Here is a 27,511-nt window from a genome sequence, read left to right on the forward strand (position 1 = left end):
CTCAGACTATATTGGGTTTTTCTTCCATGAAATTCCCATAATTCCATGTAACATTTGAAAACTTAATTAATTTTTTGCTTTTCACATTTTTATACCATGCTGAGGTGTGGCCTACACAGAATTAGGTGAGTCCCAAGAGGTTTCTCTGGATTTAGTTTGCATGGACATAGAAATCAAAAGTGAATGACACGTTTAAAAAAGAAAAAAAGATAAGGGAAATCTGTTCAGGAGGTTAAATCAATCTTCAAGTGTACCACTAGAGAACAACAGAGTAAGTTTGAAAACTGCATCCTTTCAAAGTGCTCTTTTCAGAAAAAGAATGGGCTTATCAATCTGTGTAAGAGTCTGTATCTGAAATTCTCCACTGCTTTCAGATATCTACTTAGATCTGCCCTTGGTCATCTTAGCCTGAAACACGGAGAAGACTGAGCTCATCAGTGGAAAAAAACAGAAGACACTCATATAAAGGAATCACCATATTTTACTACCAGCAGAGACAATCGGCAGATGAAAAATAGTAACACAAATTCTGTAATCAACTTTTAAGTCCTGTTGTTAAGAACAAAATATATTTGCATTGTGTTAGTAATAAAATTAAAAACACTTCTGTATTAGTTATAAAAATATACAACAAAAATTCCTCAATTAGCAAGGCAAGATAATGACCTAATTTACTGAAAAGTTTTTACACTTACCAGTTCCATGTAACAAACTAGCTTCCAATATGTGTGGAATTCTTGGAGGAATTTTCATAGATGCACGAATCTGGTAAAAGCTAAAGCAAAAGAGTGATTTGCAACAGATGTGTTACAGTACATCTCATTTACCATATACAGATATATTGGTAAAGGCAGGAATGGATAATGGGAAAGAGGAACAGATCAAGGAAGTCTACAAAGCTTAATACTGTCTTACTTGACCCTTACCATGTTATATTTTATTTTTTAAAATTATTAATTACCAAAGTACTAGTCAAACATGAATAAAAAGTCCCAACACTAGCTTTTCCATACCCCACGGAGTTGGGGCAAATACTTGTAAAGACCTGCAGCAAACTACACTGGGAAACTTGTATGAATGAAAAATCAGGATTATCACATACACTACAGTCATCTCAGAAGGATCTGCCATGTAGCACATCTACAGGACTGCTATAATCAGTTCTGACACCGAAGGAGGTGAAACTGCAGTTTGTACAACTCCCCCCTGCAGGATCCTCTGAAAACACATCGCTTACCAGACACTCCCTGTATGGTCTGTGGCCACCAGCTATGCAAAAGTGCAAATAAAAGGTCACACTAAGCAAAACATGATAGTACCTTTATGCTATCAAAGCCAGGAACTGCAGGCTTCAAACCTAAAATTGAGAAAAACCCCAACACAAGTCTTTGGGGTCTCCACCCCATCTCTAAACCATTTTTCATCTTATTCAGCTCCATACCATTTCCAACTTTGATTTTCATCTAAGAAATCCTTAACTGTCATCAGACTGATTTTATGGAAGCCTCTACATAACACAAGCACCCACAAATACCCTTAGATGACACCTTCTAACCATCCCAGCCCATTTCAGATAATTTATTTTTGTTTGAAGAGTTAGCTTCAGCTCCTCAGTGAGCTGATGTGACCTACCACACAGCTCCGCAAACACTAGGACCAGTGAAAGGGAGGCAGCCCAAACACAGGTACAGAGAGTAAGAAAACCCCACCTTTTTTGGTAGCAGCATTGTCCTAAATGCCCTTAGGAGTACACTTTTACCCCTCATATTTCACTCACAGTGTACACCCAATCACAGTCATGGTTTTCATCATCCCCAAAAATCCAAACCCAAACCAATGTATTTGTTGTTTTCTGATTTTGACTTCTAACATTTCAACTGAAGCTCCCCATCTGGGACTGAATGTGACTGTATTAGCCTAACAATCAGCCAATGAAAAAAGCCCTTAATTTAATTCTTTCACAAAATTAAAAGTCAACTTTAGACTCATCAAAACTTATATATCAAAGAATGCTTTATAATGAACCAGTAACATTGTTAGAGATAAGAGATTAAGTGATTCCTACTTTTAAAAAGTAGAGCAAAACTTAACCTATTGCAAGCTACTAGTTACATTTCATTTTTTGAAACCCACAGGTCAAACATGATTCCAAATACACTCTCTAAGTGATTAATAAATAGTAAATTAATTCATTTTGTATTGGGTTAAAGAAACATGAATTAACATTAAGCTTTCACTGTTATCTTCTCCAAGAGTATACAGAATTGAGAAGATTAAGAGTGCCCTCTGAACAGTAACCCAGGAGGATGCAGCATAGCACGGTGATGTACTCCTTTTTTTCTGGGTCAGATGAGACTTCCATCCTTCAATTAGTGACTCATTTCACCTATACTGAAGAAACATGACACATGATAATGTACAATAGCCTCAGCAAGGAGATACTTTCCACCAGCCCCAGCTTCACAGTGTCATTTTTGGATCCACAGTAAACATTTATCAAGAGACCAATGCCTTACCACTACTGGCTGCATCTTCCCATGATCCTAATGACCAGCTTGTTATGGTAAAGCACACTGTTTGCTATTTAATTAAAAGAAATTATTTCATTGTATTAAAAGAATGCAAAATTATTTATATGGTTTACATGAAATATTTTGTTGCAGTCTTCTATTAAAACATCACATCTCAGTAAGTTCAGAGATATGCCACATATTTTAATTCACCTTGGCTTTAGCCTACCAAACTATTCATACCAAACTGTCATTCTATTAGAATTTTAAAAATCCAAAATCTGCATGATTCTCAGCTGATGTTCAGAAGCATGTGACAGTTCTGCAGAGCATAAATTTAACTCAGGATTAACAACTTTATCAAATGTGGATAGATTACTGAATAAGGACTGTAACAAGGTAAAATGAAAGGCAAAGTAAAATAAAAATTGAGCACTGAACAGAAAAAAGGTGCAATGGGATATTCCCATTACTTAATCCAATAAGGCTCATTCACCCTAGAGATACTATTAAGTGACTGTTTACAGTTTTTGCCTCAAAGAAAATGATCAATAGAATTGTTCATGCTTAAAATGTAATTTGTGAAACCAAAAGGCTGTTAGGACATCCTTTCTTTCTTATTATTGTTTGCTTGCAATTAATCAAGAGCAGACCATTCTATCCTTTTTCTTCAGCAAACCCTTTACCTGCCTGATATTTTTATTTGGTTCCATAGGGAGATGAAGGTGTCTTGTTTGCTTGTTTGAGACAGATGGGTTAGATTTTCAGCAGATTTATACTTTAAGCAGTTTAGAACATAAAACATTCACCTGTTATGCTGAATAATAAAATCTTGTAGAAGTTCAGCTAAGGCCAAATATGCAAACACTAATTCAAAATCTTATGCCTAGATACATGACAAAACTATTTAGCTGCACTAAGTTACTTAAATAAGAAAGACAGCCCCCTACACAGTATTTACCTGAATTATTCACTGTCATTCATATTTAAATGCTGTATACATTAAGGACCTATCTGCAAATGAAGAGCTATTATACTGAAACAGGATACCTGATTCACAAAGGTATTATATTTGCAATTTGTAAATAAGGAAATACTTTTTTAAAGTTATGATATACATTTCTCATTTGACAGCAAATTTTAAAAGTAATGAAAAAAAATGGATCAAGTTTAATCACTCTTTTCCCCAAACCCTCCCTTCCTCATCTTGCCATCTTTTGTCCAATCCACAAATCAATTTGTGTTGCAATGCTTGCATTTCTATTAAAAACCAAAACAAAACCAAGTCACTTTCAATTATTTCCTGGCTGTACTATAAACATTGTTTCATTCTCGTCAGGACAACTGACACATAAGCCTGATCTATGGTATTTCCTTGGGCCTACACATAGCAATTCAGCATCAAGGACTTGTTACTCACCTATCACATTCAATTCTCCCAAATATCCTTAAAACACTCCATAAATAAGATCTGAATACAATCAGCTCTCCACTGTTTCATGTATCAACTCTCTGCTATCTAACGTAATGAGAGAATGAAGGTATCCTGCATAGTGGAAAATTCCAGATGACAACAATACTACAGATCACACAACCCATGGTGCAGCAAACGTGCCCAAATCGATGAAGTAAACTCCAGGTTACCAATGCTTTCAAATCCCAGTCCAGCTTCTTCCAAATGGTGGAACATGGCAGACTTAATCACACACTTGCAGGCTTACCACTAGAACTTTTCAGACATAACAGCTCGGGTCCATCGGTGTGTCTATACTACACTGCTTTCCTGAAGCCCACTGGAAGGGAGACCCAGCACAAACATCTCAGAGCACGGCCCGTGCTGAAGCAAAGCCAGTGAGACTCACATGCCCAGTCTCAGTACAGCACATTTTCTCTAACATGCATCTCTAAGTCCCAGGAACATGACAGGGGAATTATCAAACTGATCCTGCACCAGTCTGGTACTTTTTCAAGTACTGATTCTGAGAGCAACCTAGACAAATGCTCTAGTGGTAACAGAGACGGCTTCAGGTTCATATAAAGATTTATGTAAAACTGTTTTCCAGAGCAGAAATACTAGAAAAAGAAAATAGCTCAAGCTTTGCAGACAGCATTAAGATTCCAGAAAAGTACTAGGGTTCTTAAAGCATAGACTAGCTGTGTTTTTTATGTGAAGATTTTTAAAGAATAATTAAAAAAAAAAAAGTTACAGTCTCTCCCTTAATCTCTGTTTTGACTGCATTACATAAAAAACCACCATTTTCAGATTATTAACTGAAACTGCCACATCATCATTGATTTTTTTAAGATAACTAAGAAGTCAGAAGTGTTTTGACAAAGACACTTTAAAACTACTCTGTTTTGAAGAAAAGAATTAGTGGTATTCAGAAAGGGGGTATACTGTAAGAATCACCTGTAAAAAACAGCAATATCCTTCAGACTATCATTTCTGCCACCAAAAGCAAGATTACCCTGTATTTCACTAAACAGAGAACAAACCAACAGAAATACCACCAAGAACTTTAGTTTACAGTATGACAGAAAATGCACTAAAAATTAATCATGAGCAAGAGCCTGATATGCATTAACGTTAAAGTACCCTGACAGATTATGCCATGATGTTAAGAATCAATACCTGATAATTCAGCAAGATACTGTGATGTTAGAAGATACAGCTAGTGTTTGTCACTTTAAAAGGCTGGGCTACAATGGCAGCTAAGGAAGTTGAGCCTTAACAAGAGTCACTGCAGTACAAGCAGTGCAGGGAACACAGCTAGATGAAGGTCTGACTACACAAAGGACAGATTTTGAATGAGTCTTGAGAATAATTTTTTCAAGACAAGTGGCTTGATGTTCATGGGTGTTGATATGATTTAAAGGACAGGCTCCAGAAGGAGGCTGAGTAAATGGAACTTGAAACAGTCTTAAGGATACTTTAGCACTGGAACAGATAAGCTATGGAATCTCCCCCTATGGAAGCTTTCAAGACATGAGGGGACAGTGCTCCAAGTAATATGGTTTGTAACAAGTTCTGACCCTCCTTTCAGCGGGAAGAGAGTCAGAACTGTATGATACACTACTATCCCTTTCAGCCTGAATCAGGCTATGATCCCAGAAGTTAAAGGAAACCTGAAAAACAGGGTTCAGCAATTTCCAACTTGATAACAGAAAGGCAACACAGTAAAAAGCACATATGGTTGGGAATTGGTACACAGAACAAGTTGCTGACACACCTGTGAACAGAGCATATTTCAGCTCCTGGTCTTCCTAAGTCCACACAGGCAAAATCCCTCTCAACAGCTTCTCTGAGAGGCAGCATTTTTTACTTCCTATAAAATTTCAAATGTCATTGACTTAGGAAAAAAGAAAAGATGACCTACAACACCACCTCTGAAAATTTGCCAACCTCTCCTTCTCTAAATGCTTACAGCATTTACTTTACTTATCTTGGCAATAGACATGAGGTCTAGGATGAATAAATATCAGATCTCTTGCTCTAGTTGTACTACTTAAAACCTTTATCGTGAAACAGTTTGATATCCATCCCCCAAAAGGTACCTTTGCTTTTGCTTCAATGTGGGAGATAGTCTAAACATTTGAGATGTCTACTGAGACAGCATACAAGCAAAGCTGAAGTAGACAGCTTATAAATATCCAGGTGATTTCTGTCAAACCCAGCCTATGCAGTCATTCTTCAGTAAACATATGCACGTGCCTGCTCGTGTCTGTTTATGTCATTTGGTCCTCAATGTCACTGCATGCAAATACACAACCATGATATTAAAAGGTTCAAGGATATCTGGAGCTTAGTGTCCTTGCTACAGACCTTGTAGGAAAAGGTGTTCTGAATCAAACAGCTAGAATTACTGCTCTCCTTTAGGCAGAGGACATCTCTACTGTCCATCCTGCGTATAAAGGATTAAATTTTGTTCATCAAGTTGTATTAAAATCTTGAAGATTCAAAAATCTGGCATGTGCCATAAATGCTTTCCCACACAGGAAAATTTATATGTTTCTTTTTTTTATCCCCACTATCAGCGAACTTCATTTAGATAGGCGTAAGTAAGGGAGTTTTTACCACATTTGTGGGAAATGGTAACTTATAATTTGAGCAGGAAAGAGGTTTATCAATAACTGGAATGTATCTTGCTACTGACAAAAATAGAAACATTTGAAGTAATAGTGATTTGACTTTTTAATGCTCCCATATGGAACTACAGGGAGTAATGCATGCAAATGCAGTCATAAAGTACAACCATTATTAAAATAAAAAAAAAACTCATGCATTAAAAAAGCATATGACTATTTATGGTAATAGCTGCACAAGACTTTACTTGAAAAACCACTTAGTTTGTCAGCTAAAGAACATTCCAAGGCAAGTGTACATTCTGAAAAAGCTTCATAACACACTTCATCATTGAGGTAAAACTTTTTTGCTGTTCCTCTCCCACAAAAACTTTTTTGCTGTTTCTCTTGCCAAGAAGAGGAAAGACAGAAGCGTGTACAGCAGAGTCTGAGCTTTCCCCTTCCTTAAATCCCACTGCACACACCGCACACTTAAATGTGCTCAGTCACATTAACAACAGCAAGCACTGCATGTCATGGACTGTAAAACTCACATGCACATTGGGTCACCTGCAGGGCAGATTCTAAATTTATCAGTTAACCAAATGGAAGAACAGCTGTGACTCTGTATATGCAAAACCTCAGGAGAGCTCTTGGGATCTACTGAGTGCAGGGCCCTATTAAAAACACACCCTCCACTGCAGACTGCCACTAAGACTTCTCTTTTATCCAAGGTGAGCTGTGGCTCAGGCAAGCAGGACTCATTTGGTGCAGGAGGAAACAGAGCTGGAGATGAAGCACTGCTTTGCAACTATGGAATGTGGCAGTGAAATGAGGAACTGCAAGGAAAACAGAGAGAAGAGCGAGGCTCCAGAGGAACAGGCAGCTCTGGGGGCAGTGGTTCCATGGAGGCAGCGTCAGACTGACCCCGGCACAGCTGAGCCCTCCAGATCACACCTACGGATCCCCACGATAGCAAACGGGCACTGACAGAAACTCCCACTGCAGCAAGAGGCTGAGTCAGCAAAATACTGAAAGGATCCAACCATGAGAAAAAATATTAGGTTATTTCTGTTCAACAACCCTCTGTTCTACAAGATAAGCCCCTTCCTACTGCAGAGACCCTACATCCCTAATTCTTCCATAGATTTGTAAAAGAAATCTTAAAAGCAGTAAAGACATTTAGCATTTCCCACAGTTACAAGCCAATACTGACAAATGCCAATGTACTTTTCTAGGCAATCTGAGTACACCTGTAACATTCAAAGCATTCCATATGATTGTGGAACACAAATACTCTATCTTAAACATTACCACAAATTTGTCAGTTTTTTTTGTAACCTCCTAAGCATTCTGTAAAAAGGCAACCCAGGCAAAGAGGAAAATCACAACGGAAATAAAATAAGGTGCAATGGAACAGAAATAAGAGAACAGAGAAAGACACAATAAAGCACAGGCAATAAAAAGTTGATTATTGAAGTGCAAAATTAAAACCAGAATTGGTTAGACTTGTTCCTTATCGGGAGACTTGCACAGTTGTCTATAAAAATATAATCCCACCAAACCCAGTTGGGGCCCACAGAATACCAAATGGACACCAAACTAGGTACAGGGGTTATCTAGACAGGGAATTATTTAATACAAGTATAGAATGCACAGAAAGATTTGTATCTTGCAATCATTTTGTAATAAGTACTTCTAATAGGGACTAATATGAGATTTACATTCTGCTATGATTGTGGGATTTATCTGAGAAACTCTAATTCAGATACTTGAGTAACAGGAAAACTTTCATGCCCTATGTTTAAAATCTTTTAGCAATCCCTTTAATGAAAAATCCATGTAACTCCCAGCTGACTTTTATTAAGATGAATAACACAATGGGCAAACTTACAGAAAATAGATAAGAGGTTCTCATACATTTGAAAGTAAGTTTCCTTGAAAGTTAATTATTTTTTTGAAGTACCTCACATGCCTAGAGCACACATTTCTGAAAATTAGTCTTATATATAAACAAAATAGTAACTAGACCAAAAGTTTGATGAGAATTATTATAGACTAATACCTCAACTGAGTCAGAGCAGCTTGTTATGAAACAGGATTAAATACATGAAACAGGATTAAATACGTAAAACAGGAGAGAGGAAAGTAAATGCAACTGGAGATTTTGCCTTATTATTACAAAAGCTTTTTCACCATGTTCTTTCCACAAAACACACTCAGGCAGAATTCCTGCAATGCTTATGAACATCTATTAAAAAACTTGAAAGGGGAACAGTCTCAAATAAGTACTGCTTTTTTAAAGATGCACATAAACATGCAGTACCAGATGAGTTCTTATTTAATCAAATATATGTTAACTTGTATTAGTCTATGTTTATAATTTTAGTTCCTCTTTTACTTCCTGTTCTTACTGAAGAGAAAAACAAAGAAATCATACTAAATTTACTTACATCTTTAAAGTACATCAGTCCCATAAAGCTTATCTTCAAGAGTAACGATTTCTCATTCTCCTATGACAACTTCTAAACTGTATTTATTTAGCTTGAAAGTATTTTTTGTTTAACTTTTTGATTCACCATACTAGACTTGCAAATGATATATCACCATTGTTTAACCACTTTGCGGCTTGGAACTTTTCCGTTTTCTGGGGAGAAAAGTATGGGATGCTAGGTTCTCCTAATACACAGGACCACAATTTTATAACTTCAGCCCTTGCAGACAGACATCAGTTTTTACTAAGACATATCATAACGTGGTAATTTCGAAATCAAAGTTTAGCAAACACAGCAGATGGGAGACCAGGAGACAACTCATTTTCCGGCATTCACTAGTCTTTCAAATGTAAGTTTTGCAGCTGTGCAAGTCTGTTCCTCTCATCTGTCAGTAAACAAGTATACAAGCCTTACAATTCACTTTGCATCTTATTTTAATGAAAGACAATCACTGTTTTAATAGAAAATAGCAAACATTTAACCAGAGGGAAAATCAGGTACCACAAAGAAAACTGTTGCAAAAAATCATGACAAAAGATCCCATGTGAGCTACTGTATCTTATGTAATATAAATCAAAGAAAGGTAGGTCACTTTCACTTTCATCACTTTCATCCCCTACCAACATCTTCATATTTTCCCCTGTAGTAAGCTGTGTAATTCATGGAAGTCACATTAGCTCCTGTCATTTAATTTTTTACATTGAAACACTGTAGTTTCAAATATAACACACTGCTCTGAGATGTTATTAGCACACTAAGAAAGAAATCTCTCAGATTTAGAAGTGTGTTTTTTCCTTCAAGCAAGGCACATTTTCATGATTCATTTAAATCATCCTAAGCCAGTACTGCCCCAGGTAGAAGCATTTTGCAGACCAAAAACTCTTTTACGTATTTTTGTCCCGCCTCAAATAAGTTTTGATGTTCCATCAGCTCTATGGTAAAAGAAACCAACATGCTCATCCACCTGAAAAGGGAAAAGAAGAATCCAGTAGGGGCTATTAACAGAAGGCAGGATCACACAGCCAGAGGAAAAAGTGTTCCCTTCAATGACATGACAGGCGCTTAAGAAAGGCTGAGCTAGTGGTGGGGCTCCATGCTCACAAATAATATGAAATTGTACTGCCACTTCTGGTAAATTATTTTTTCCTCAACTTCAAGAGTTTCAACTCCAAAAGCACTGAAGAGCAGAACTGCTGGCTGCAGACTGTATTTATTCATTTATTATTAACACAAACCTTAAGAAATAACCTCAGAGAATATTACCAGAACAATGTCACAAGAAAGTAATGAAAAGTTAGCAGCATAATTTAAGACCTGTTTCTCTAAATTACGATGATCCTAAAAGTTTATGAATGTCAAAGAGGAAAGTGAACATTCAAGATTGGAAAGCAAAAATTCCACTTCTTTCCCCTTCAAAAAAAAAGAAGAGTTACTGTTCTTGAACAGACTTTTTGACATGATAGAGCCACCTCCTACAGCAACAGTATCTTCCATCTCCTAAGACCTACCCTATCCAGTATACTCACAAGAATTAAATTTCTGATGCCAGTTTATGTAAATTAAACAAATTACAAGAGAACAAACACACTAAGTAGTCAAATCCCTTTTTCTCTTGCCAGGTTCCATAAGCTGGATACTCTGAAGACACACAGTACCTGCTGAACCTGTTCAACAAGTTAAAAAGAAATCATATAAGCAAGCAAAAAACCCACTTTGTTTTTCTAAAGTCTACATTTTTCAAAGGCTTCTGTTTTGAGAAAATGGTAAAAAGCACCACAGAAAACCTCAAATGGTATCCAAGATATTTTGAAATCAATTTTATGTAGGAATGTATTCAGGAAAGGTAGGAAACAAACTGCTGAAAGGAAGGCATGCAAAAGCACTATGAGATGAAAACTGAGCATAATACAATCAGGAAAAGAGAAAAACTCCATAGAAGAAGCAGTAACCCATAGTGATATGACTGAAGTGCAGAGATGGTCATCAAGGTGATCATATGATTTACTTTCTACATACACTGAGGGGCCTCAAACTTTCCATGCATCGGGGTACCTAACTCATTTTGTTCCCCTTATGAGGCTGACCTCCCACCACTGCTCCCTGTAAGCTGAGATCTGCAAAATTCACTGAAGAAGAGCCAAGTTCTCCTTCAGAGTTGGAAGCTGAGGGTTTCTGCTGCTCTGAATGCCTTTCTATCATCTCCTCCTTCCCCCTTTCAGAACTGACCTACAGAAAAGGGACTTCGCATTCTGGACGTGATTAGGGGTCCTTTCTCTGCCAAGTACCAGAGCTGGATCTCTCTGACTTCTGCAATAGTCAAGCAAGCTGGCATCTGGGAAACACTATCCTTTCTTATAGTAAGGGAATGTCAAGAATATGTCTTGAAATTTACTGTGCTTTTACAATATAAGGACTTCTGCAAGAAACTAAGTTTAAGGAATTCCGTTTACCCCTTTTCCTCTGTCCTGTTCTCCCAGGCACTCAACTCTTCCCCTGCAAGACATTTGACACCTTTCTCAATTACACCAATGCACCACTTGCAGAGCAGTTCTGGACACCAGTCAGATGCAGCAGCTCAGCCAGCATAACCCACAGGGCAGGGCACTGCAGTGGCACAAAGCTGCCAGCAGCAAGGGAGGTGGAAACTGCAAACTGGCATTGCCAGGCAAACTCTCTATCTCCACATGAGGGCTTAGGGAAATTAGAATTGACATACCTGACGTCTGTCATAACTCTGTATCCTAGGGGCAGGGATGCCAACTGAGATGAATGCAGAAGTTCAAACAGAGGTTTTGTTTCAAAACATACTGATCTCTGGGCTGCTGTCATTGAGCAGATCATACTGACATAATGGCCTCTCCTGTGCCAGATATGTCTTCCTAACACAGAGGCTGAACTTTTACGGACATTTCTCTCAGGATTAGTTGTAGTCCAGGATTACAGTTAAACCAACCCAAAAGCTAGCTGGTGACAGAAGTAGGCATCCCCTTCCTCCTGTGTACTTTATACTCCTTCTGCACCACCACTGACAGAATATCTGATGCTGATGTGGACCAGAGAGATTAAAAAAAATATAACCCAGAATGGTTCTGGTTTTGCCAGGTTTTTTTTTTTGAGCTGACCAACCGTAAGGTGAAAGAGCATGACTGGGGGCACACAGGAAGCACCAGAAGCAGGATAACTCTACTCAGGCAGATGCTATCCAACAGATCTCCATACCTGTAAGATCTATACCATTAACCCTGTGTTCCTGCCTGCTTAACCCACTCTCTGACAATACTGCTGCCAAAAGCAAGCCCATCTGACTGACCTGACTGCAGGAGCAAACAAAGCAGGAGAAGACCATGCATATCACACCTTTTGGCAGATACATGCTCAGGCCCAATATAAATGCATAGAATGCTATTTCACACCAGATTTGGGTTCATGACACCAACAGCGGGCCATGCTGGGTATACTCTCTTACCCCCTCCCTCCACCAAAAAAACCCTGGAGCTCAGGCACAACCATCCACATCAAAGAAACATGCACAAGTGAAAAGTACACCTCTTTTTTCTTCCCAGCCTGATCATCTCCAATGACTTGGATGCTACTTCTTGCAGTAAAAATACAGAAACAGAGAAAAACTATTAGCAGCAGGTATTGATCACTTAATCTAAGGTATTCATCATATTTTTGGAGAAAATATGAGACAAATTCTTAAAGCAATTTTAAAACTTTGCAAATCAGCAAAGGAAGTTATGTATGCATAAGCATGAACACGATGGTCCGGTCTAGAGGGCCTCTAAGCATTTGGAGGTATTTTAAGCTTCTTCTCCCCATGGCCAATGTGAGTCAGAATCTGGGAAAGGCTGAACAAGTGGAGTGGGCTGAAATAAGGGTAAAAAATATTCAAAAATCTGATGAGTTACTTTATGTGGAGTACAGTAATTGGCAGGAGGCATAAGAAGTAGAAGAGGAGAGATTTTGAAGCAAACACCTGACTGAAGTGGAGACAGTGAGTCTGAGTCCGCGTCTGGTGGTGGGACTGAGCCTGGTTCCCTATTTCAAAAAGCTATATGCTCTCTGCAGTTTGTGATGGTCCAGTAAAGTGCTGTTTGTGATTACAGATACAGGTACACATCAAGATACCATTAGTTTGTATGAGCAGCAAAGGAAGCACAAAAAAACACCATACCAGAAACTTCTGCTGTATTGTGAGGGATTCAAGACTTTGAAACACAGGATGAGCATCTCTGTCTCTCTCTTCCGTCAGATAGCTGTGGATGGTAAACTAAATTAAAGAATCATATTTCTGCTGTAACTATTATGTGTATTAACCAAGTACACATAAATAAGGCAAAACACCCATGAATGACAGATTTTTCTGTCAGGGTTTTGCGACCATCTCACAGTGTCAGGTCTGAACTGTAAGACTATGCACAAGCTACAGGCCTTTGCACATAAGGGTGCTAACACTTGAAAGAATCTCAAAAGTAGCAATTTTAGTAACTAAATATGTATTCAATGCAAAGTTAAAACCGTTACTGCAGTCACATGCCACTCCATAATACTGAACTCAGTAAAACTCAATTTAGAAAAAGATGCATACTCAAAAAATCATTATTGTGATGCCTCCAACTAACACCTATGCCCATTCTACCTTCATATTATACACAGCTGAGTGCTATATGTTCTACAGAATAAAAGAATGGGTCTTCTCCAGATAAAATCCTTTTATACTCATTTCTGTCTTACACTGTCATTTACTCCCTCACTAAACTAAACTCATTGATCATGTTTCTCCTGACAGACTTCATGGCAAGGCATGCTGAGGTACAATTGTTACTTTGCGGCGTGAAATGGTACCTGGTGTTACTTACACAAGACCCCTATTTCTTCAGCTGCATAAAGAAAGAAGGAATTACAAAGACCCTCCAAAAGCAGTCTCAAAGAACAGCAAATTATGCCATATCACTGTTGCACCAAAGAGCTGTGCCTACCACAGCACTGTCAGGTCCAGAAAAGCAGCAAGATGGCACAACTAGGCATCTGAGCTCTTCATCTTTTTGTTCTTAAAAATGGAATTTTGCCAAATTGAATGCCTGGAGGAGATGGGATGCCATTAGACAGCTTTAATTCTGAGTTGAGAAAATGTTTTCCATTGCAAAATCATATTTTCAATTGCAAAAGTTGTTATTTTTAAAATGTCCAAAAGTACTACTTCAATGTAAGAGCTAAAATCTGAATAAAATTCAGGTGATTTGAAATTTGTACCCCATATTTGAGAAGTCTAGAAGATGCAATGAGTATCCATGAACATTATAAAACATTGAAGTAATATTTTTGGAACATGGGGAGACGCAGGAAAAAAAATATATCCTCAGGACAACTGCAACTACCAACTCTTAGCTATAACTCTATGTATAATGACTGAAGAAACAAGCATCTGTACAATCATCTTTATGGGTCAGGATATGTAGCTAAAATCTGCAGCATCCAGATCTCATTTAGCTTCTTAAGCTGGGTATAGTCTTCTAGAAATTACCATGGAGAAGAGCAGGGAGGAGGATTCAAAAGTAGGAGTCCAATTTACAGTGGCTGTAGGTGACCCCCAGACAAGCTTCCCCGTGCGGCTGGAAGTCACAGATAACTGAAGTCTTCAGATAACTGAAGAAGACAAGCAGAACAACCTACCCATGTCTTCAGTTCCACTCAGTGTGCTTCAAAAAACCTTAATTTCTCAGCTAACTCAAAGGAAACAGTGCTCAGTTTTCTACTTACTTTTCTAACCCCTATTTTCAACAAACCATGTCATTGGTGTCTCAGACATGCTGCATCACATGGGCTAATAGGATAATTGATGATACCAAGTTTCAGCTTCTGCAGCAAGGGCAATTTAAAATAAGACTTCTCCACTGCTCATTCCCAGTCTTACCCTTTCCCACCTCAAAGCAAGCAGGACCTGTGTGTGGGCATCTACTGACAAACCCGAATCAGAAACTGATCCACTTAAAAAAACCAAAACAATGAAACAACAACAACAAAAAACCCAAGACCAAAAATATTTGCATAATTTTTCCTAGACAGATTATTCCACTCAGTTTACAGCCTAGCCTTCCAAATCTTAAACCTGTATAATTGCTATTTGTGTTGCTGTAAAACCATAACTGAAGAACAGAGCTCATGTTACAACTGTTAGACAAATTTGACAGCTTCTCTCTTTGTAAAAATGCATTACATTAGGTAAAGATCACAGTACAATACTTCAAAAGATAAGCTATCCTGTCAGAAGGCAATTCACAACACTTATTTCCAGAAAAATATGTCATACAGAAACATAGTTTGAAAGTAAAAGTATGTCTGAGCTGTATGAATTAAAGAGAAAACCAATCAGGTGAACCTGAATGTTCCTTGTCCATCAAGAGTTTGTTATTCCATCATATGCTGGCAACACAAACCATTAGCAAGGGCTACTTTATTTAAGGACAAAAGCTTTTCATTTCTGATATAAACAGGAGGAAGAAATACGGTCCTGCTGGAAGTGTACATTTTGAATTTTAATTTCTTGCTAAAAATTTTAAAATTAATGTAGGCAACTCACTGGATCCAGAAAACAATACAACTTTTTATATCTTGCATTATTTCTCATGACATTACTGAGTAATCATAATAAGATTTATTAAATTTCATACTCTGATTCAGTGTTATTTTCTTTTAAGCTACATTACACAATCACATGCATGAAAGCATAAAATGTCAACGCTGCTTAGACACATCAGTGAGTATCTGGACATGGAAAAACATAAACCTATGGAACAGAAGAATATCATAAGGCTAAATTTTCAGTAGTCTCTGAAGCTTAAATTCCTTTGACTTTTAATAGGATTTAGGTTCACAAGCAACTTATGCTGCAATCTTACCAATAACCTTTCAGATATGATACATCTCCAAAAATACCTTTTAGGTTAGAATCTGCCAAACTGTCTCCTGTGGAAGTTATCTAGTATTATTCTTCCATCTGTTACCCAACAGCTAAAAGCGAGAAGACTTTAAAGAAGTGTGGCAGACTTACATTACTAATTTAAATTCTTCATATGGTTTTATAAGAATCTTTTAACCCAAAACAAAGTCAAATAAAAGAAAACTAAGACACACTGAGCAGTAAATATGCAATAAAGAGCTACTGTTACTACTTTATTTGACTTCCTCCCCTCATAGTTCATATAACAACAAATTTACACAGCCTAAAAAACCATTAGGAAGTTCTTTTTCTGAAATCCACAATGAAACTGCAGGTATTGTACCTTAGAAATTAAAATGGTACCAAAAAAAAAGGCAAAACACATATAGACAGAATTATTACAAGTATTCTAAACCCAGCTTTGGCCAGTTTTGTGTGCATGCATACTACCAACAAAGTAACAAAAGATTAGTGAGAAAGTAAGAACTTAACACTGGGATTATAAAAATGCACAGAGATGGGGGAAATATAGATGAAAGCTGTTTTCCAAGCAGATCTTGCAGCAATGTGTGCACTATGCTAAACTACAAACTACTAGCTTAGTATTTTTAGCTCATTAGATTTGCCATTCACAGGTAAAAAAGCAATACACAGCTCCAGGGAAATGAAAACCTCACATTCTCACAAGTGAGGGTTACCAGGAAACTCTTCCTACCCACAGAAAAGGTGTGACTCTCCCAAGCTGGACATCAGGACCCATCATCCCATGGTGGAACATGGGAACTTCAACTGAGCACTACAAAGTACTGAGGCACTTTCAGTAGGCAGTCATTTGGAATGAGATATTCTGCACACATTTATATCTCAGTCCAGGATATATATGTATCCTGACACATACAAAATGTATGTAAATGAGGGGGTAAGCAACCTGTTCTTACAGCAAAGTCTTTGAAATTGAACTGTTTTAAGCTGAAGGAGGGTAAGGTTAAATGAGATACTAGAAAGAAATTCTTTCAGTCAGAAGGTGGTGAGGCACTGCAACAGGCTGCCCAGAGAAGCTGGGATCACCCCATCCCTGGAAGTGTTCAAGGCCAGGATGGATGGGGCTCTAACTGTTCTAATGGAAGGTGCCTCCCCCATGGCAGAGGGTTGCTACTGGATGATCTTTAATGCCCCTTCCAACCCAAGTCTATGATTCTGTGCAAAGACTGCTGGGATCACTGACCAGTGTCAGTCCATGGGAGGTGCCACTGGTCACCAGCTTTAAGTTGGACTTAGCACCACTGATCACAACTCTTTGAGCCAAATCATCTAGCCAATTTTCAACTCAACTCATTCTCTACTTCTGTAATCAAGTTATGTTATGCTTCCTTTGTCTTCATGAAAGATCAGTACTATCGAGCCCCCACATTACTGGTGTGAACTTTCATGAGCTAAGATGACAAAACAGCCTGAAACTTCACTATCTCAAACTATCATTCTCACAGGTCCCAAACAAATACATTTCTTTAATTCATTTTGTCACACAATACTCGCATATCAATCACTGTTTGAGCAAAAACTCCTATAATCACATCTCACTAGCCCAAAACAAAAATTGTGTGAAGCCTTATTTGAATGTAATAACAGAAAAAAATAAACCAATGGAGCCATTTGTAACAAGCAAATGGCACAGTTATAAGAAAATGTAACAAAATAGCTGTATTGGATACATAAGACAAATGTTTTATTACAATGCACTGTCCGTTAGCCCTTCTTGGAATAGTAAGTCATCTTGAAGTAGAGAAAATAGTCTGCTTTAGAGGGTCACTTAGGAGGAAAATATAGTTATAACCCTTTATATAAATATGATCTTGAGTAAAGTACTATGAGAAATTTTGGCTCAGTCTGCACTATTTGGACCAGTTTAGATCAAAAGAGTGGATTTGAGGCACCTTCCCCAATGACCCCAGTTTGCTGCATGGTTCAGATCACTGAGAGCTTTCCAGTCATAGAACCTGGATATCTCCTAAGGAAGTCAAACTATTTTGATCTACGTGTCACAAAACGCACTTCAGCCCCTGGGGGCACAAAACAGCCTGAACAACTCCTGATACAAACAACTTCAAATTACACTCATGATACAAACTATCTGGTCCTCATCAGAAGATGAGGTTAAAATCTAGTCTGAAGTAACCATGGAACCACACAGATGTGTAGACATCAGCACTGCTTTTAGTAATTCATTCCTTAAATACCACATTTAATTGTTAGTGTAAACACAGTCATAAGTGCTTCTGGCAACTGTAGTGCCACTACAGATACAAATCCAAGAAAATATGAGACACTTGGGATGCAAGAGTTGGCAGATCTCTTCAAATAGTTAAAAAAGCAAGAAGACAGTAAAACGAGTTTGACTGAATATTAGGGTATGTGGACTCTACAGAAAAGGAAGGTAGGGTGGGGAATATGCCACAAATTCCAATGACCAAACTCATGTTAGCTCATATTTAATAAAAGGGACAAAAGACTGACATCTAAAATACATAAGGGCGAACTTTCAGACTGATAGAGTGATTCACAAGACAAAGCTGTTAAGAAAAACAACTAAAACTGATTGGAAGGAAATTTAGGCTAGGAATGATGACATCTCCAGTAACCAAATGAGCGAGAATCTGGACTCACTCAGCAAACAAATACTTTGGAGTAAGCTCTTGTATGTTCTAATAAGGAACTTGATGTGTTTACTTGCAGTAGCTGGCATTTTATTCTACACAGTTCAGAAGGTCATGATGTTTCTAACTCCATGAGACAAGCATGCCATGCTGGGAAGGCTTGAATGCACACAATACAATCAATTCTGTACTTGATTTTGGCAAGACAAATCATGCTAAACACAGCAATAGCTAAAAAATAGGAGGCTAACAATGAAACTAAAGATTTCCTTTTCTGCTCATTCAATCCATTATCCAACAGCTCCTCCAGCAACTGAAGTATTACATATGGTCTCAAATAAACACAAAGACAGTTTCCTAGAAAAATACTGGAGCCTATCCAAATTGAATTAATTGCAATAGTCACATTTCTTGGTCTGTCAAATTATTCTGCAAGTTCTCTCTTCTTCCTGATATTAATTTCTACAGGAATGCCCAGAGTTTAAGGTTCAGCTCGAAACCAGAGAAGTTGTTATCTCCTCACATCACTTTTCTCTTTATGTCAGCATTCCACCTCTCTGAACTTGCCCTGTGAATTTACTGCTTTTTAGCTTACTGCAAGAGTAAGCTAAAAAGAAATACGCCAGGTAAGGCACTGGTAATTATATTGCTGTGCTTTGCTTCTCAACTACCTTTCTGAGGAACCATTTGAATTGTAAGCTTAAGACAACCAAAACACTTTCTTCTCTTCAGGTTCTCCATTACAGTAAATGTGCTGCCATGTTCTACCCTCTCCTTGCCCACTGATTTCAAAGATTTTAAAAGGCTACAGTTCAAAAGACTGTGCTTTTTTGTTGAAGTAATTAGAATATTTTCAGTGTTTTCACAGATCTCTTAAGCCTTCCTTAAGCCTTCTCTTCCACTGAAGAGTGAAATTACAATTTTCCCTAAAAAGGGGTCAGTTTGTTGTATATACTTTGACTGCATATAGTACCAAACATAATGGGTCATCACTTCTGTCAAAACAACCCCCCAACTGTACTGAAAACAATACTCCCATGCACACCCACCCACCCCAGTCTTGAACTAAGACAAGGCTAAAAACACGAATATATTTCTTATCACTATTTCTGAGGAAAGTTACTCTACAATGTTTTGGAAAAAGCAGCTATCATAAATCTACACTGATACACCTTGTTCCATCTCTGCAAACACTAACACAACCTGAACTCTAACATGCATTTTTACTGTTGTCTACTTGAGGATTGACAGAAGGCTAATGTACCACAACACTAAAGGACCAATAACCTTTAATAGCTCCAAAGCAAGCTCCAAAGGATTATTTCCTGCATAGCCATGGGAAACAATGACCTTAGAAAGTAATCTAGGACAATCACATAATATCAAATGAAAGGAATGTGGAAAAGAGTTCTGCAGAGATAAGGTGGAGTAAGAGGAGGTCAGGAGAGCCTAAAGAGGCAGCCTGGAGTCCTGTGTAACTGGAGGCACAGCACAGGGAGAAGAGAGAGGCTGGTGAAATTCTCCACTGCCAAACTGATAAACAAGTAGGTTAAGTGGGGCAAGACCATTTTTTAAATATTGAAGAGAAACACCTATCATATTTCAAACAAAAGGGGTTACAGAAATTAACATACGCAAGGGTAAAAGTCTCGGTAAGAACATAATGCACTCTCCGTATCTACAGGTTTTCCCTCATCTCCAATTAGACAAAAATATTGTATTACAAATCAGGTTTTAAGAAAAAATATTTAAATATTTAAAATTAAATCCTAGAAAGAATATGACTTTCCAATACAGAATAAAAAAAATCAAATCCCTATGAAAATAGTCAGTAACACATGAAGCAACACTGCATGACAGAGTACCCATTAAGGTCTTTCCAACAAACCATCCAAAAGAGTAAAGTTTGAAAGAACATGCTACCTACCCTCTTTGAAACAAATCCACATTGAAGAATTTGTGGAGTTCCACAGAGAATTCTACCATAGCCTGAACTTCACTCATGTTTATGAGGATGAAGAAGTCAAAACTTGTCAGCACCTTAGTTACTGAAAACAAAGAGAAAACAAACTATTTAGAACACAAGCTGGGGATAATGCACATCTGGTCCTAAAAAGGACAATGTTTACACACAGTTTTGCACAGCTTCCTTTAATATGCAGGACCTGAGGTAAACAAGAATAGAGGATGTACAAAATCCAGCTCACAGTAACTTCTACCTTTCTTGTGAAGGAATCGAGTGTTATCAGAGAAGCATCACAACACATCGTCAGCATAATACAATCCTGGCACTTACTGGTACCTACATACTGCAGCTCTGCTCAGGCTCTTGGCTGGAGAGGGGAAAATACTCTCTGACAAGGAGAAAAAGAACATGGGCTGCTTCCAGCCCTTGTTGGTGCAGAATGTCCATGCAGGCAGCAGAGCCTCAACTCTGGCATGAGGACTGCAACAGCTGAATTAGAGCATAGCCAAACAGTACAGAGAAAGTGTCTGACCCAGGTCATGTAAGGCTTAGACAGAGAGATTCCAGGGTAAGGCCGGAGTTAAGGAAGGCAACATGCCTATTTTTAGTAATTTTTTTTTTTTGTAGTAAAGTGATAATTCTCACTGCCATCTTCACAGCCACAGACTAGCAAGTTCCTGCTACTTTACAACTGCCTGCTGAAACCTACATCTAAATCCTACAGATTTTACTAAATTCTGCTGGTTTTCCTTCAACACTAGATTAATGAAACACACTACACCTTCCAGCAACACTTGACTTCAAACTTCCTAGTTTCTGCAAGCACTGTCTGGTTTGAGGACTAAGCAAACAAAAAAAAAATTGAGCAGGCTGTACTTCATACACGTTAGTCAATTTTTCTGGCTCTGATGTAGAAGCAGTAGACATTGTCTGGAGCTTGAATGGATTATGGGTTTCTTTTATTTCTAAAATTTTCAACATGCATTTGGGTGTTTGTGGAGTAGCAGGCAGTACAGAGACTAAACAGAGCAGGCGGCAAAAAAGTCATGACTGCAGCAGGCATTATTCAGCTGAAAGCAAAGAGGTTTAGCTTTGACCTTTAGAGGCACAACCTCTAGCCTACCAACTAAATTGTCTTAGAATATGACTCAAGATAAGACTTCCCTTTCTGTACTCACTCTAGAGGAGCTGAAAGACTTCAAGCACTGTAACACAAGTGTAGATTTTAAACTCTAACAAGATGTTAGTTCCGACCTTGGTTTAACAGCCAATATAGGGACTCTGAATGGACTTTACAAAAACACAGGAACAGTACATTATTGGTGTAACAGGGGACGGGGGAAGAGGAATTTTACTGCATTAGGACAACATGAAGAACTTGGATCAAGGGCCCTTACCACAAGATCAAAATTACAGCACCTAGATGACGCTATTAACCCAGCTTGTAAAAAAATCTTGTCATCATTTGAATTTCAATCAAAGGACTTCAACAGACTAATTGAATGATGCCATAAGTTTTGCTAAAGTTTTGTAGTGTTAGGACTGGCAGTGACAGCCTACAGGGTTTTGCAGCAATTTCCTCTTCCACTGCTTTGTCTGTAGTACTATATAGGGATGTCCTCTGTGGTCTTTAAAGCTAGATACAAAATGTTCTGCACTGTAATTCTCTGGGGCTGCAATACTGCATTATCACACAGGCATCACCTACCAAAATGCAAGTGTATATTCTGCAAATGAAACCTGACCGGTCACAGAGCAGAGATCCAGAGATCCTAGATCCACTGTGACCTTTGGCTGCTGGGCAACAAACTCTGTGCACTATGGATTAAACTGTCCAGTACTCAGAAGGAAGCCACTTCAAAGTACTCAAGGAAAAGGAAAAGGATCTTTATCTTTTTAAGGATGTCATGGGGCAGTCTCACCCAACTTGCATTTTGATGGAACTACATTCTCAAGAGAGGAAGACATGACAAGGCTCTGCTGTCCTGACACAATGAGTGGTGCTAACTCCCTGAACAGTTTGCCTTCATTAGGTGGAGGGGAGACTGTTCCTGAGGTTGCTTTTGGGCCTTGATCAGAGTCCCTCAAGTCCCCAGCAGGAAAACTCAGAAGAACCTCGAACCAGTCCAATTAGGTAAGCTCAAAGGTCCATTTTATGAATAAGTTAATTCAACAAAAAAACCCAAAACTTAAAAGAGCCACATCTTGCACGATTGCCAAAAGGGCTGTCCAGTGAACTTGTGGTATTCCTCCTGGGTATAATATGGCTGTAGCTGGGGCCACTCCTTCCCTTCTTTCTCTACTGAGCTTACTTAGCACTCCTAGCCAGTTCACTAAAAACTGCCTGGCATGCAATTTTTCCCTGCAGACCAAGCACAGGGTCCAGCAACCACAGCCCTGCATGACACAAGACCGTGCATTTTAATCCAGTAACACAGCTCTTGCTCAACTACAAACAGCATTTGGAAAAAACAGTGTCTATGCCTTGCTCCAGTACCAACTGCAAAACCAGTAAGAAATACTGTGGCACAGTTCACAGAACAGCACATCCAGCAAGCAGGTACCCAGCTGACCACTGAGAATAGCTTTTGCTTTGTTGAGCTTCAGCATGTTCCACGTGCACCTTAAACTGGAAGAAGGGGAACATTCACTGCCCTGGGCTGACATAAACCACATCACTACTTTTCTGCCAAAGTCTTTCATACCAGTGCAAAGGAAAACAGTTGGTACGGAACAGTTATAGTTCTGTGAACCATGTAACAGAAAGCGTTATGCAGTGAATAAATATTTTAAAGGAGAAACTCAACTTGGACAATGTCTTAAGCTTGTACACTAATCATACAAAAGCCAACAAAAAAAAATTGAACTCATGTAGAGGTATTTGTTGTATAGATTCCTGTCAAACTTACAGCTGCACTCCACAAACTTCAATTCAATATTTAACGAGTTTACTGTTGTATTTTAAAGCACATCATTAGCATTTGGAAACCAAGATATTAAACTGCATTAAGAAACAAAAGATTCCCTCAGTAGGAGCTCTCTACATGAGAAATGGAGTTTAATGCAGCATATAAACCCATACCAGAAGGTCTGATAATAAACCACAATACCTTAATACATAAATTAGAAAGGGGGGGTCTAAAGGGGTAGCTACTAAACTTTTACAATCCAAACAGCATTTCTATATTCAAAAGTATTTAGAGCACTGAGACTTAACATTTCCAATAGTTAAAATGTCAGTTAAAGCCATTTGATCCTACACTGAGGGCCAAACCTTTCCTTTCCTTCATACTTCTGAGGGTTTACTTATTTTCCTAAGCTGGAAAATCTCCGATATATTCTGGCTGCTCCATGTTGTTCCCACATCACCTCACCACTTTCTTTAGTTATACAAACTAATATTTCCTGAGGCCACAATACAAAGTGGATCACAGGATTACATATTTTTAATATTTGTCTGAAGGAAAAAAAGGATGTTTCTTTTGTTTCTTTTTTTCTGGTTTTTTTTCCTTAATTGATCATTTTAGTACTACTTTACAGCAGCTGCATCAGAGCACCTGATAATGAACTGAAAATACAGAAACCTCCTAAACCAGCTCTGTTTTCAGAAAAATGATTGTGTAACATTGCCATTAATCTAGCTATTTACACTGGGTACTGCAAAACAACACTTTTGCAAACAAAAAAACGAGAACTGAAACTGCAAAAGGATGTTAAAAAAATGTCTTACCTGCACTGGTAAATACTCCATTTTAGTATGTCAATCAACCAGTCTTCCAGTTCTCTGCTGTCAAAAACATACTGCTTGAACTGAAAAACAAACAAACAAACACGTTTTACTAAGAGCAACATCTCTAGAATGTTTCAGTACTTATGTACTCCATTCTCTTTTCCTGCATTCTAATAACAACCTTTATCATGTCCTCTCCAACAATCTCACAGGAACTGCCTACCAGCATTCTCCAATCTGACCTTGGGTCCTGCACTGCAATTTTCAGCTCTCCTAGTGTGGCAGTCTGATATGTATTTTTACAAAATAAGTAAAAAATATAACTTCTCATGAAGCCAATACTCTGGCAAAGCTGACATTGCTATGTCCAGCCAAACTATCCCTGTCTTCACCACAGAATTCTAAGCTCCCAGAGGACTCAGGTACACCCCCAGCCACCCCACAGCCTCCCCAGTCTTCAGAGAGACTCTCAGCTCTCCAGGAGCAACATAGCCCCAAAGAGGTAGGAGGATATTCTGGCCTGAGTCATCAAATACAGCTCAAGCCCCCACACAGCCTTACACAGCCACCAGGGAGGAGACAACTTACAAGAACAGGTCTGATGAGATTTTCCTGGTAAATCTCATGTCCCTTCTCCACAGGAGCCAAAATTCAGGGGACAAGGAGAAGACCACGAACTCACTTTCTTAGAGCAAACAGTGCAGGTAAGTCAACACCACCTAATATGCTGAAACTCTCTCCTGATAAACCACTACTTTAAACTGTTTATTAAGAAGCAGTTCATCTCTCCTGCACTCTGAAACCATTAGAATACTTAAAAAATACAATAAAAAATTGCAAAATCTCTTTTTTATCTGATGACCTTTAGATTTCAAAGACACAGAAAAGAGAACACTTAGTTCTACCCTCTTAAAGGAGCTTTGCATCTTTCTGTATGTATATTTCAGAGAAATACAAAGACAAAATCTATCACAGCTTGTGCCGGCAAGCTGTGAAACTAAACTGGTTTTGCATTAGCTTGAGAGGGAAGAAAACAGAGAAAGTAGAATACAAAAAAAAACATTATCTGGATTTTTTTAAAACAGATTTCACTTGTGCATGTCATGTTGGTATTACATCTTTGATACCACACATTTTCAATAATAATCTAGTAAAATCCTGAAGGCATAATGCCACATAAATACGGCACCGACATTTATTACATTTGTTTAACAATGCATTACAACCTGTGTCATACCAGTTCTCTTTCAAAGAAGACTGAGTTCTTTTTTTTTGAAAGAGAGAGAGAGAAAAAAATGCAGAATTCTGAGGAACTGAATTTTTTCTAGCCTTAGATTTAGTATTCTATATTCAGTGGAAATCAAAAGTTAAACTAAAGAACCTACAAATTAAAATAGAACAAAGCATTCATTTTGCTCCAGTCTGTTTCTAGCTGTTCATTTAACATTCAAGTAGTATTTTTCCCCAAAGTTGCTGTAGAAGCCTTGTCCACCACCATTCCTGAGCTTTTTTACCAGACCTCTTCTCCTGTATGCTCAGAGATCCAGCACCTGCCAACACAAACTCAGCCACCATCTATCTCTGTGCTGATGACTCACAGGTTCATCCCCCCCACCTGAGAACTGCCTTCAATCCCAATTTTAGCTGTTTCTTGGACACTGCCTTCCGCTGAAACTTAATGTGGTGAAAACAAAGTTCTTGACCTGACCAACAAGGCTATTCCTAAAGCCTATTTTCTGAGTGTGCACACTAGCACAAACTGACTGGAAACCTAGACACTGTTTTCCATTTAAATTTCTCTGGGTTCTCATAGACTTTGGCAAGACTATACAGAAGATGTACCAAATTTTTCTGCATGTGATTAGAAATATGTCCCATCTATCCATATATCTAAAACTCTTCCAAGCTAATATCCTTTTATTTTAATTACTGTGAGGCTGAAAAAGCATAATTCACATAATTTGTAATTCACTGCATGTATTAGTTCAGCATGGTGCTGCAAAGAACCAGTCTGTTATTTTGATCATTTCACCTTTCTCTCTGCATTCCCTGCAGAGAGCCTGGACTACTGCAAGCATAACTCCCCTGTCCTTTGAAATCCTTTCAGAGCTGTGCAGCACTCAATATCACAGTGTTCTGGTTGAGACTAGAGCTTCCCAGCACTAGAAATAAACCCTGCTCCTCCATAATTCAAAAGGTGAGGGTGTAGAAAAGAAATGGTGGTTGAATTTTGGATTGCATAATCATCATGTCGTAAAACAAACAAAACCCTTATGCAGAAATATTGAGAATACCTTATTCAATTCATTACCCCAATTTTAAAAAGACAACATCACCAGCACTAGAAAAATACATCAGAACAGACTGTTTTACATCACGATTTCCTAATTAATTTTTTTCAAAGCTTCACAGCTATAATAATTATGTGAAGTAAATAACTACACATATAGTTAAACAATGACCTAATTTTCATGGGCTTAGGGCAAAACTCAACTATTACAATTTTCTTCACGCCCAGTTCTCTAAGACTAGACTACTTCCCAGCCAACCATAAGGTTTGATTCTAACAAAGGTAATGCAAGATACCTATGACATTTTAATGGGCTAGATAAACAACCAACTTAATCAGGCATTAAAATTCAAGTTTTCATACTTTTTGCTTTAAATTTAGCACCAATATCTCATCCTTTATGCAGCACACTGATAAAAACAACATAGTCACTACTTTGAGCTGACAACTTGATTATTCCCACTGAGCGCAGAAGTCATTAAGATGTTGCATTTATTTCTTTTCTTCTCCCTTATTAATAGATCATACATGTGATACAATAATTCATCTTGAACACTTATTAGGCTTATTCCCTTCTATCCTAGCATTGGTCTTTGTCTGTTTGACAAATGACATGTTATTTCTAAGCTTCCTCATTAAAAACTTTAACAAGAAAAGTTCTGTGGGAGCACAGTTAAAAGCTCTCTTTCTTATTGATGTGTTCTCTGTTCACCACAAAAACCCCTGCTGCAAAACAGACCCTATGCTTACAGATGTCAGTATTTTTCCTCCCAGTATGGACACTAACTTCTTCTCACTTCAGCCAACCATTTATGCTAAACAAAAACTGCGTCATCTCTGAGATCCTTTCTCCTCTTTCTC

The 27,511-nt window shown here is 38.1% G+C and overlaps 1 protein-coding gene across 4 annotated transcripts in view; it reads right to left on the reverse strand.

The window, feature by feature from the left end:
- FAM135A (family with sequence similarity 135 member A) overlaps nt 1–27,511 on the reverse strand; it is a 79,451-nt gene that overhangs the window by 39,780 nt on the left and 12,160 nt on the right. For all 4 annotated transcript variants that reach the window (XM_030944269.1, XM_030944273.1, XM_030944272.1 and 1 more), the window contains exons 2-4: nt 24,361–24,440; nt 20,592–20,712; nt 696–775 (exon numbers count right to left, since the gene is read on the reverse strand). In XM_030944269.1, the coding sequence (XP_030800129.1) occupies nt 696–775; nt 20,592–20,668 (157 nt within the window). In that variant the 5' untranslated portion in view covers nt 20,669–20,712; nt 24,361–24,440. The remainder of the gene's footprint in view (nt 1–695; nt 776–20,591; nt 20,713–24,360; nt 24,441–27,511) is intronic.

Source organism: Camarhynchus parvulus, chromosome 3 (assembly GCF_901933205.1).
Source record: "Camarhynchus parvulus chromosome 3, STF_HiC, whole genome shotgun sequence".
Classification (NCBI taxonomy): Eukaryota; Metazoa; Chordata; class Aves; order Passeriformes; family Thraupidae; genus Camarhynchus; species Camarhynchus parvulus.